The sequence below is a fragment of the Bos indicus genome, chromosome 2 (genome assembly GCF_029378745.1).
Source record: "Bos indicus isolate NIAB-ARS_2022 breed Sahiwal x Tharparkar chromosome 2, NIAB-ARS_B.indTharparkar_mat_pri_1.0, whole genome shotgun sequence".
NCBI lineage: Eukaryota > Metazoa > Chordata > Mammalia > Artiodactyla > Bovidae > Bos > Bos indicus.
In genome coordinates, this window is record NC_091761.1 from 118,054,918 (window position 1) to 118,066,611 (window position 11,694).

The following is an 11,694-nucleotide window of genomic DNA, read 5'->3' on the forward strand; positions in this document are numbered from 1 at the left end:
CCATGGAATTTTCCAGGCAAGTATACTGGAGTGGGTTGCCATACCCTTCTCCAGGGGAGCTTGCCAATCCAGGGATTGAACCCACCTCTCTTACATCTCCTGCATCGACAGGCATGTTCTTTACCACTAGCACCACCTGGGGAGCCCACACTTGGTGTGTAATAAGTGCTAAATAAAGGAGAGCTGTTTTTGCTGGCTTCTGCCTTGGAAAAGCACCCAACATATCTGCTGCCACCTGTATCAGGCACCTTAGATAATGAATAGCAATTTAGGGTCATGATAGACAGAATAAAAGACCTTTCATTTATATAACTATGAGTGTTGCTGTGCTATAATTTCTGAGCACAAGATAAAAGATGTTTATCTGGCAGGTACCTTTCCTGAAGAAAGGTTATTCTACTGTCGGAAGCTCCACTGTCTGGAATTCAGAGACTCTCAGAATTCAGAATCCACAGTTACCTCCCAATTAAAGGTGACAATCACATTTCATCACCACTGTTGAGTTAGGTGTTCTGATTTGGGGGATCATCTTCAGGAAAGTGAAAGTGCAAGTAGCTTAGTTGTGTCCGACTCTTTGTGACCCCACGGGCTACACAGTCCATGGAACTCTCCAGGCCAGAATACTGAAGTGGGTAGCGTATCCCTTCTCCAGGGGATCTTTCCAACCCAGGGATCGGACCCGGATCTCCAGCATTGCGGACAGATTCTTTATGAGCTGAGCCACAAGGGAAGCCCAAGAATACTGGAGTAGATAGCGTATCCCTTCTCCAGGGGATCTTCTGACCCAGGAATTGAACCAGGGTCTCCTCATTACAGGCAGATTCTTTACCAACTGAGCTGTGAGGGAAGCCCAAGAACCACATCCAGTAACTTTAGGACTGATTTCCATTGTTTATGCCTATAGAACTTGTGAAACATGAAATAATACCAAAGACAATCTTACTGGATGGCTTGGAAAATATTGGGACAAATATCCTGGCCTTTGGCTGAATTTTCTTTTTTGTTGTACACACACACTTCCTAGTTTAAATCTGAAAGTATTTTGTTCTACCCTCTAAATATTTATTTTAAAAAAGGTAAGAAAATGGATTTAAGTATTTCAGAAGACTAGTTTTCCTTTACTTACTCATTGAAAAGGTAAAATTATATCCAATATGAAAGTGTTATTCGCTCAGTCATGTCTGACTCTTTGCAATCCCCTGGACTGTAGTTCACCAGTCTCCTCTGTCCATGGAATTCTCCAGGCAAGAATACTGGAGTGGGTTGCCATGCCCTCTTCCAGGGGATCTTCCCAACCCAGGGATCACACCAGGGTCTCCTTCATTGCAGGCAGATTCTTTGCCATCTGAGCCACTAGGGAAGCCCATATCCAACATAAAACTAGCAAATTCCCTGCACTAAGATTAACCTCCTTGCACTTCTCATATGATACAACAGTCCTGATATGAACAAGGCCACGGCAGGGTTGAAGGAGTCAGTTCATTACAGTTACAGGCAAAAATGATTTATCAGCAATTCACTCACACACGTAATGGTGCCCTTATTTAATTTTAAAACTAGATCAGTAACCAGTCCCTGTGATAAACACATACCCCCTGCACACATCTTGGGAAGTAACACTCTGTCCTTGTTTTCTGTCATTAGCACTGCCACTGTTACTAATGTCACTGGTATTATCCAAAAAGAAACTGGCTGAATACCAGCCAAGATCCACAAATCTCTGAATTGAATTCAAGCAATTAATTACCAGTGTGGAAAACACTGACAAGGCACAGACTCTCGTCAAACACAAATATGCCTGACATACACATCCTTTTACAAAACCAGGAAGATATCTGAGGCCATTTATGTTTTCCCTGGAGGAGGGCAGGGCAGTATTCTCCAGTATTCTTGCCTGGAGAATCCCATGGCCAGAGGAGCCTGGCGGGCTACAATCCATGAGCTTGCAAAGAGTCAGACACGACTGAGTGACTAACCACTTACACTTTTTTTCAGCTTTCTGGTTTACTGTCTCCAATTAGATAAGAATTGCTTTCATAGATTTCTGGGTGGTTAGCTTAAACAACAAAATGCAAGAATATATTATTATTCCTTCCTGTTTGCGGTATCAATAACCTTTCTAAAAACAGCTTAATAGATTTTTCAACCACATGGGATCAATATTTCAAATTTAAAACACTAGGGCTCTGAAATAGGATGGCTATTTACTTTTACTGTGTTTTCTCTAAGTTTTTTTTATCTTTTAAAAATATTGATAAGTGTTTAAAAACAGATTTGTAATGGTAGGTAATGGTTTACAATAGTTAAGAAAACATGGGCAAACATTTTTAATGATCATTTTTTAAAATGCTCAAAATGTTTACAGTACTCAAATAGGAGTATCACACAAAAGAACAAATATTGTCTGATTCTACTTATTCAAGGTACTTAGAGTAAACAAATTCATAGAGACTTTAAACAGAATGGTAGTGGCCAGAGACAGGGGGCTGAGAGGAGAGGTGGCAATGGGGAGTTATGGCTTAATCGGTAGGATTTCAGTTTAGGAAGATGAGAACAGTTCTGGAGATGGACGGTGGTGATGAATGTACTCAATGGTATTGAACTGTATACCTAAAAATGGTTAAAAGGTTAAATTTCATGTTAGGTATATCTGACCACAATAAAAACAAGAGTAACATCCACCAACATCTCATCTCTGGTACTTCAACGAGATAAAGCATGACTTACATCGAGGGACTGTCATATTATAGTTATAATTGACAACAGGTCACACGTGAACATACCCACAATCAAAGTGACACCCATGCTGAGGGAGCTGACCCATGCCGTCAGGCCTCGGCTCTGATGGAATTCTTCAAGCCACTCCACGTTGAGGACGCCCAGGGCCATCTGGGAGCCCATGATGAGGATGTGCACAAAGAAAGAGGACAAGACCATCACCCAGGCCCAGCCGCCATCAATGTCTGGGTGGGGTTTAAGTGTCTTCTTATCTTTGGGGTCATCTTCGAAATCATACCCAATGTCTTCATGACTTGTATACATTTTCCAAGATGTTCTGAAATACATAAGGACAAATAATTTCATGGAACATTAGAACAAAAAATATCTCCTTCTTCTTTGGACAGCACTACCTCCCCATCAAAACCAAAGTCAGCCCACTGTCACACTGGATCTTTAGTCTTCGTCATTATGTAGATTTGGGAACACGTCTTGCTTTTCACAAGACCAAGTGCTTTTATGAAACCTGTTTCATCTTTGCAGTCATCCTGTATATAAATACTATGATGGTTATTTCAAAGAAATGAAAATCGACTCAGAGAAGTTAAGCACCTTTCCTAAGTTCTCAACGCCAGTAGCTAGTATGGCTAGACAGGAACCTGGGAATTGAACCCAGCTATTCCTGATGCCAAAGCCCAAGCCTTGTGTCCCTTACTGAGATGGAAACTGACAGATAACACAGATGTCAGAGAAGGAAGGCTCCTGGCCTTAGGCAGGGTAGCTCGGTCCTGTGCAGGCTCCTGGCAGAGGTTACTGTTCATAGTTTTGTGGGTCCAAGTGTTCAATTTGTTCAGTACAGCTACAGGGGGTTGGCCTCAGGGGGACTGACTCATACGAACCCAACTCGGGAGACTGGTAAAGAAGAAGCTAATTTGTTATCTGACAATGGGAGATAGAGTTTTCTAATAATGATGATGCTATATGTGACATACAAGACTTACTTTTATCCCTTCTGTCCACCCCCATTCTGAGCATTTACCTGGGAAGCTAGAAAACTGCTAAGACAACAGGAAATCGGACTAAAGAAATTTGGATACTACAGTGATGTTCAGGTTACCAGAAAGCCAGGGGCTAGATCTTGAAGGCCTTTATGTGTCAAAAAAGGATCTTAGAGTTTATCTTTACAAAATGAACAGTTGGCAGCTGCATTTGCACAAGGATGAGATAAGATGGCATATGTGCTTTGTATACACCCATCTCTCAAGTTGTTCGATCAAGAGGATGGAGGTTGGATGGAGCTAGAGGGGAGATGATACCAGGTCAGGGAAGGTCTCTGGTTTTATCTTGTAGGATGAGATTGAAGTATGTGCATAGGAACTGAGAATAAAGAAAAAAAAATAGAGATAGAGATAAAGACAGAGACAGACATAGATGCATGCGTGCTAAATCACTTCAGTCGTGTCTGACTCTCTGTGACCCCATGGACTGTAGTCTGCCAGGCTCCTCTGTCCATGGATTCTCCAGGAAAGAATACTGGGGTGGACTGCCATGCCCTTCCCCGAGGGGATCTTCCCAACCCAAGAATCAAACCCAAGTCTTTTGTGACTTCTACACTGCAAGCAAATTCTTTATCCACTGAGCCACTTGGGAAGCCCAGAGAGACAGAGAATGATTAACCCCAGAGGTCATGGGACAGGGTTAGTCTTGATCAAGAAGGGTGACCAATCCTCTAAGACTGGAGGAAGCAGCAGATAGAGATAAGACAGTAAGCATGGGATGGAAAGTTATGCTTGTTAGTGTAATTTCTTTGGTGAAGTCCAGGGAAGCTAGCTCACTGGTTGAGAATGAGGAGGATGGTGGCTATGTTGGGGCCTCAGTGTTCAGGATAATGAAACAAACTACTGTCTACAACAAGTGAAAGTGATTGTTGGGCAGCTGAGCCCTGCGGGGCAGTGAAGCCCCACGGACAGAGAGGAGGGGGCATTCGGCCCCAGAAGCCACCAACGAGGACAAAAAAAGCAAGAACCAACGACTAGAAGTTGGTCTGCTTTTTTGTCATCACTGTTGTGCCAGTAATTCTGGATGTCACAGACAGAACACTCTTCCCTGAAAAAATCTGTTGTTGGTCAAGGTTTCAAACAGTGATGTTTTCATATTATGTCTGTAAGCATCGCATCAGCATCATTTTCTAAACACTGTGTTCTACATGGAAGTTATTTCAGAGAACTAATGGTGATATTTTGGCTTTGGCCACCTGATGAGAAGAACTGGCTCACAGGAAAAGACCCAGATGCTGGGAAGGATTGAGGGCAGGAAGAGAAGGGGATGACAGAGGATGAGATGTTGGACGGCATGACTGACTCAATGGACATGAGTTTGAGCAAGCTCCGGGAGTTGGTGATGGACAGGGAATCCTGGCATGCTGCAGTCCATCGGGTCACAAAGAGTCGGACAGGACTGAGCGACTGAACTGAACTGACACATATAGGGCCCCAGCTGCACACATCTGGCTTTTTTTCCTTACTGTCTTTTTCTTTTTAAAAAATCTTTTTATTGAAGTATAGTTGATTTACAATAGCATGTCAGGAGTACAGCACAGCAATTCAGTTTCCTTTATAGGTTATTATATAATATTGAATGTAGTTTCCTGTGTTATACAATAGGTCCTTATTGATTATCTATTTTATATACAGTAGTGTGTATATGTTAATCCCAAACTCCTGATTTATCCCTCCCTCTGACCTTTCCTCTTCGGTAACTGGAAGTTTGTTTTCTAGGTGTGAATCTGTTTCTGTTTTGTGAATAAGTTCATTTGTTTCATTTTTTAGAGATTCCACATGAGTGATACATATGATATTTGTTTTCCTATCTGACATAATTCACTCAGTATGACGATCTCTAGATCCACCCATGTTACTGCAAATGGCATTATTTCATTTTTTTTTTAAATGGCTGAATATTATTCTATTGTATATATGTACCACATCTTCTCTATCCATTCCTCTGTTGATGGACATTTGGCTACTTCCGTGTTTTGGCGATGGTCAACAGTGCTGCAGTGAAAATTTGGGTGCATGTATCTTTTTGAATTATGGTTTTCTCCAGATACATGCCCATGAGTGGAACCGCTAGATCGTATGGCAACTCTATTTTAAAGGACTCTCCACACTGTTTTCTATAGTGGCTGCACAAATTTACATTTCTACCAACAGTGTAGGAGGGTTCCCTTTTTCTCCACATCCTCCCCAGAATTTATTATTTGTAGACTTCTTGACGGTGGCTATTCTGACCACTGAAATTTTAATTTGCATTGAACATCTTTTCCTGTGTCTTTTGACCATCTGTATGCACATATCTGTTTTGACAGTAAGAGTTTCTAAGAATTTAGAACTGCTGACACTCAGCTCAGCTCAGTTTGAGTCTGCAGTGCCTGCAGTGTTGCACATCACTGCCTTTAGCAGGACCTTCGAGATGGACCCCGACATCACATGATGGTGGGGATGAGGAGCAGGATGCCAGCTACTTGACTTTTGCCCTCCACATGCCCACCTGCAGTCTTCATTTTTGTTTAAAATTTAAAAGAGCGAAACAGAGTGCCAGAGCGCAGGGTGAAAAACTTGGGTTTGGAAAGCAGTCAATGCAAGAAATGTTTTACTCAGTTTGAATAATGTCTTTAAAACGCAAATGCATTCTTTGTTTCAGGTAATTATTTTAAAACAGAAGAGCAAATCAGAAAACAATTATTACTGACCGTGACATGTGATTATTACTGAAAATCCTTTAGTTGCAGTGGAGGAAGGTGATGTAAAAAACGGTCCCAAATACACTAGGAACACCTCCAACTGGGGGGCTTTTCTGTGCAGTACTGGCACATGGACGAGAGGACAGAAGCAGACTGTGGTAAAGCACCCAGAGCCCAACCTCCTTTAGGGAGGCACCCTGTGCCGTTTGCACAGCCTCTCTCTGTACACTCCTGAGCAAAGAATTGTTTTAACTTTTTTGAAGGCTATGTGACCTGCAGAACTTAAAATGCTTACTCTCTGACCCTTTATAGGTAAAGTTCACTAATCCCCAGACTAAGAGTTTGTTGGGAAGAAACAGGCACTAAAAGATCAAGGAGCAATTTAAAGGATCTATCCTGGGGCTCATCATGACTCTTCCCTTCTCTCCTAATCATTATTTTTATCTATTGGGCTTCCCTGGTGGCTGAGACAGTAAAGCGTCTACCTGCAAAGCAGGAGACCCGGGTTCGATGCCCTGGAGAAGGAAATGGCAACCCACTACAGTACTCTTGCCTGGGAAATTCCACAGACAGAGAGCCTGGCAGGCTACAGTCCATGGTGTTGCGAGAGTCGGACACCACCGAGCAATTAACACATCTTGACTCTTTCTTTTGTACTCATTGTTTTTATCTTTTAGATGATTCTATCTCTTAAACAGCTGGGCAGTTCTCAGCCACTACACTTCCTGCCCACAATGCTGCTCTCTGCTGGGTTCTTCCTGTCACCTCTTGTTTACCCGGGCTGCTGGGAGCGATAAAATGCTATCTTACCATGTAACTTCCCCACCCTGTCAGGTTATCTTGAGGATCAAGTTCAAACTGCCCTGTCTGCCCCCAGGTTCTCCTCTAGCGTTATCTGCCGCTCTGCCAGCTCCCTCCTCCTGCTCTTCACCTTTGCCCTCTACTTTCCAGGCTGGTGAAAGCACCTGCAGCTCCCTGAACCTGGCACAGCCTTGCAAGTTTTTGTGCATGATGTTTTCTTCTTTTGGGAACACTCTTCTCTCCTTCAAATCTCCTGCTCCTCTTCTGCTCATCCTTCAAGGTTTAACTGAATTCTAATAGTGAAATTTTGAAAGAATGAGAGAAAAAAAAAAAAAAAAAAACGACCTTACAAATATCTCTAATATCCAACATTACAGTAAGTGTTAAATCAGTCACTCATGCCATAGCTATGCAATGCCAGTGCACCATCAAAAATGAAACTACACAGGCTCTTTGAAGACATATAAAGGTCACACTAAGGTGTGAATTATACTTGGGGGGGTCACAAAATGGGGTGCATGAAATAACTCCTTTTTGGTTGTTTTTAAAAATATGTTATCCATAGTGGGGGAAAAACAGACTGGAGTGAAACAAACCTGTTGATGGAGATTATTCTTTGAATGATGGTCTTTCAAGTAATTTCTCTCTTTACTTAAATTTTTGGGGAAAGTTCTAAATATATATCAAGGAGATCCAACCAGTCAATCCTAAAGGAAATCAACCTTGAATATTCATTGGAAGAACTCATGCTGAAGCTCCAATACTTTGGCCATCTGAAGCAAAGACCTTGATGCTGGGAAAGACTGAGGGCAGGAGGAGAAGGGGGCGACAGAGGATGAGATGGTTAGATGGCATCACTGACTCAATGGACATGAGTTTGAGCAAGTTCTAGGAGATGGTGAAGGACAGGGAAGTCTGGTGTGCTGCAGTCCATGGGGTGGCAAAGTCGGGCACAACTTAGTGACTGAATAACAAACTTTATTATAAGAAAGTAAAGTTCCCTCTATCTTTTAAATATCTCCTGGTTCAGCTTCTTGCCTCCAGTAGACTGGTGGCAATTCAGAGCCGTTTCCCTTGGGAAGACTAGTCTGCATTGGGCTGTAGACTTGTGTGTGTGCTTCCCCAACACTCTCTTCTCCCACCATGAGAGGACAGTCTGCCTAATGATAGAAAGGGAAGTATAAGATGTAACCCATTCTAGGCTCACCTGCAATAGAAGCTCTGCCAGTCACATTAGGGCCTTGCACTGAAAAAGCTGAAGGAAGGAAGATGGGAAGATTAGGGACCAATAGTCAACTTCCCATCCTTCCCTAAAGTGAGCTCATTACCAGTGAAAGAGAAACTATTCATGGGGTAAATGAAGTAACACATGCAGGCTATGACATGGAAATCAGCTACATATTTACCTGGTAACAGGCAGAAATGAAAATAATTCAGAGCCTGCGGGAGTGTTTCAGAGATTAAAAGGAAATTAAACTTTCCACACCGCTGTTAGGGCAGTAAGTTTTATAAGCAAGTCATCGATTTTTAATTTGACTATTGTGATGCTGTTGTTTGGTCCAACTCTCTGTGATCCCATGGACTGCAGCATGCCAGGCTTCCCTGTCTTTCACTATCTCCCAGAGTTTGCTCAAACTCATGTCCCTTGAATCAGTGATGCCATCTAACCATCTCATCCTCTGTTGTCCCCTTCTACTCCTGCCCTCAATCTTTCCCAGCATCAGGGTCGATTATGTTAGCATATAAGGAGTTCATTATAAGTGAGAAGTGAAAGGGAAAGCTCCAAAATAAAATATAAAATACAGTCTTCCCCAGAGGTGGACAGCTATGCTGGTAGCAGGTTCGTCATTAGATGTAGGTGTGTAGGGGCCTCTCTGTAATTTGGCTTTATCAATATTTGCACTCTAGACCTGGTGTGCACTGGAAATATCCAGCCTTTAGAGGGTGCACTTGAGGTCAACAGGCTGAAGAGCCTGGAACAGCTGAGTTAGTGCGGAGACCACAGCGCAGTAGAAAAGACTGTCAGGTACCCTAGCCAGGTTCACGCTGAATTAGAGGGAAATGAACACCTGAGTGCCTCCTATGGCCAGGGATTGTGCTTGGTGGCTTCTCCACCACGATTCTGTCCAGTTGATACTAATGTTCCATTTCACAGATAAGGAAATCGAGGCTACTTGTAGAATGGGGGCCATGCAGCTTAGAGAGGCTAAACTACCAGGTGCACGCGTGCTAAGTTGCTTCAGTCATGTCCAACTCTGCGACCCTATGGACGGTAGCCCACCAGATTCCTCTGTCCATAGGATTCTCCAGGCAAGGAAACTGGAATGGGTTGCCATGCCCTCCTCCCGGGGATCTTCCCAACACAGGGATCGAACCCACCTCTCTTAAGTCTACCTGCATTGGCAGGTGGGTTCTTTACAACTGGCGCCACCTGCGTGGTAAGCCAAATTTGGACCCGGGTCTGAGGGATTCCAAAGCCTATTTTATCCACCATCACTAGTGAATGGTGAATAACTGACTGACTGACTGACTGTCTCATACACATACACACATCACAGGCAAAGCGAAAAGGAACCTTTCCAATGTCCAATAATAACCCTCACTCATCCTTGCTAATGAGCCTAGATCAGCTTTTCCGTGGAAAGAAAACGGCTTAATTGTTAAGCAGAGTTGAGCTCCTAAAACGCAGTCCGAGGCCTCAGCGGCGTCCGGTCCCGACAAAGCCGCCCCCGGCCCCGGCCCCTCGCCTCATTTTTGCCTCCCCTTCCCTTAATGAGGGGCCTCGATCAGAACCGCCAACTGAGGGACCCGAATCTCAAGCCGGGGGCTGGACCCCCGCGGTCTGGCCTTCCCGCCGCCTGCCTCCCCCGATCGCCGCCCTCTTCGAGAGGGACCCTCCGTGCTCCCCCCTCCCCAGCACCTCGAGACTGCCTCACCCCCGCTCCATCCCGTGTCTCCCCACACGCTGGGAGCCCGCCAGCTCCGCGGGGAAGCGGGGCCGATCGCAGTCCCTGCAGCCTGCGCCAGGAGTCCTCCAGCAACCCCGAAAGTCCTCTGACCCGGGTCTCCCCGCCCCCTCTTCCTCGCGCCCCATCATTTGTAGTTCGAGTCCCTAACAGGGGTGGAGAGAGGATGCGGGGGGCGAGGCTGGGCGCGGGGCCAAGGGCGCCTCCGGGGCCGGGCGGGAGTGAGGAGGGGAGCCCTGCGCCCTGGACGACGCGCGCGGGGCCCTAGACACGGTGGGAGAGACGCGCGTCCCCACGCTCCGCCCCAGCCCGGCGCTAGCCCGCCCGCCCCGAGGTGACCTCACCCGCGGCTCCCGAGCCCCCAGGCGGGCGGCCTGGGCTGGACCACCGCGCCTCCGCGCAGCCCTGCCCTCGATCGCCCCGAAGCCCCTTCCCCGATCCGGCCCGGGGGCCCGCGCCGCCGCTTCCCGGGCGTCTCGGGGAGCAGCGGCCACCGCAGTCCAAGATGCCCCCGGCGTCTCTCCATCCTCGGGCCCGCGGCGCAGCGCGGCCCGGAATACTCACCGCCCACAGCCCGCCGGGCGGCGGCCTCACTCGGCTCCCGGCCCGGATCTCCGAAATCGCTGCCTTTCTCTGAGCCCCCGGAGCGGTTGGGCGGAGAGATTTGTGGCGATGTCGCGGATCATCCCGAAGCTGCCTGAGCCCGCGGCTCGGCGCTCCGCCCGGCTCCGCGCGCGGTGCGGGCTCCCGGCGCCTCTGCTTCTCGCTGCCCGGCCAGCTCCGTCCTGGGGAGCTTGGAGATCGAGACCTCAGTCCATGTGGCTTTTAAAAAAAGGGGGGTGGGGTGCGTTTGGAGGTGCCCGAACCTAACCTGAGCTTCCTTCCAATCCGTGCAATTTCAAATCTCCACGCTTGTTCATTCCCATACCGGCTAATTCTGGTTTGGCAGGGAAAAAAAAAAAAAATGCAGTCACCTCGCGTGCACACTCTTGTGGCGGGTTGTAGTTTCCAGCTTTGACTGAGGTTTTCAAATGCTCTCGGCACGTTTATAACTGGAGGAAAGGGCCTGAAACCTAAGATGCAGGTGGGAGTAGAAGGACCTTCTATTTCTCTGAGATAGGAGAGAAGTGATGGGGGAAGAAAAAAAAACAAACCTAACTGAAGGCTGGGCCACATGATATAGCAGTTTGTAGGTGGAAGAGTCGGGCAGGCCCTGCAGCGTTCGCGACCAAAGCCTGCGTGGTGGGTTCCCTTGTGGCTCAGCTGGTTAAGAATCCGCCTGCAATGAGGGAAACCTGGGTTTGATCCCTGGGTTGGGAAGATCCCCTGAAGAAGGAAAAGGCTACCCATTCCAGTATTCTGGCTTGGAGAATTCCATAGACAGAGGAGCCTGGCAGGCTACATTCCATGGGATCACAAAGAGTCGGACGCGACTGAGCGACTTTCACTCACATCACTTCATCCTGC

General features: G+C 46.3%; 1 protein-coding gene across 4 annotated transcripts in view; it reads right to left on the minus strand.

The window, feature by feature from the left end:
- SLC16A14 (solute carrier family 16 member 14) overlaps positions 1–11,389 on the minus strand; it is a 39,319-nt gene extending 27,930 nt beyond the window's left edge. For 2 of the 4 annotated variants that reach the window (XM_070773441.1, XM_070773434.1), the window contains exons 1-2: positions 10,198–10,318; positions 2,784–3,055 (exon numbers count right to left, since the gene is read on the minus strand). In XM_070773441.1, coding sequence (XP_070629542.1) covers positions 2,784–3,055; positions 10,198–10,208 — 283 coding nt within the window. In that variant the 5' untranslated portion in view covers positions 10,209–10,318. Of the gene's footprint in view, positions 1–2,783; positions 3,056–10,197; positions 10,320–10,791 lie in introns of those variants that run through there. The other 2 variants (XM_070773436.1, XM_019978129.2) reach the window with 2 other exon arrangements.
- Positions 11,390–11,694: the final 305 nt, after the last annotated feature.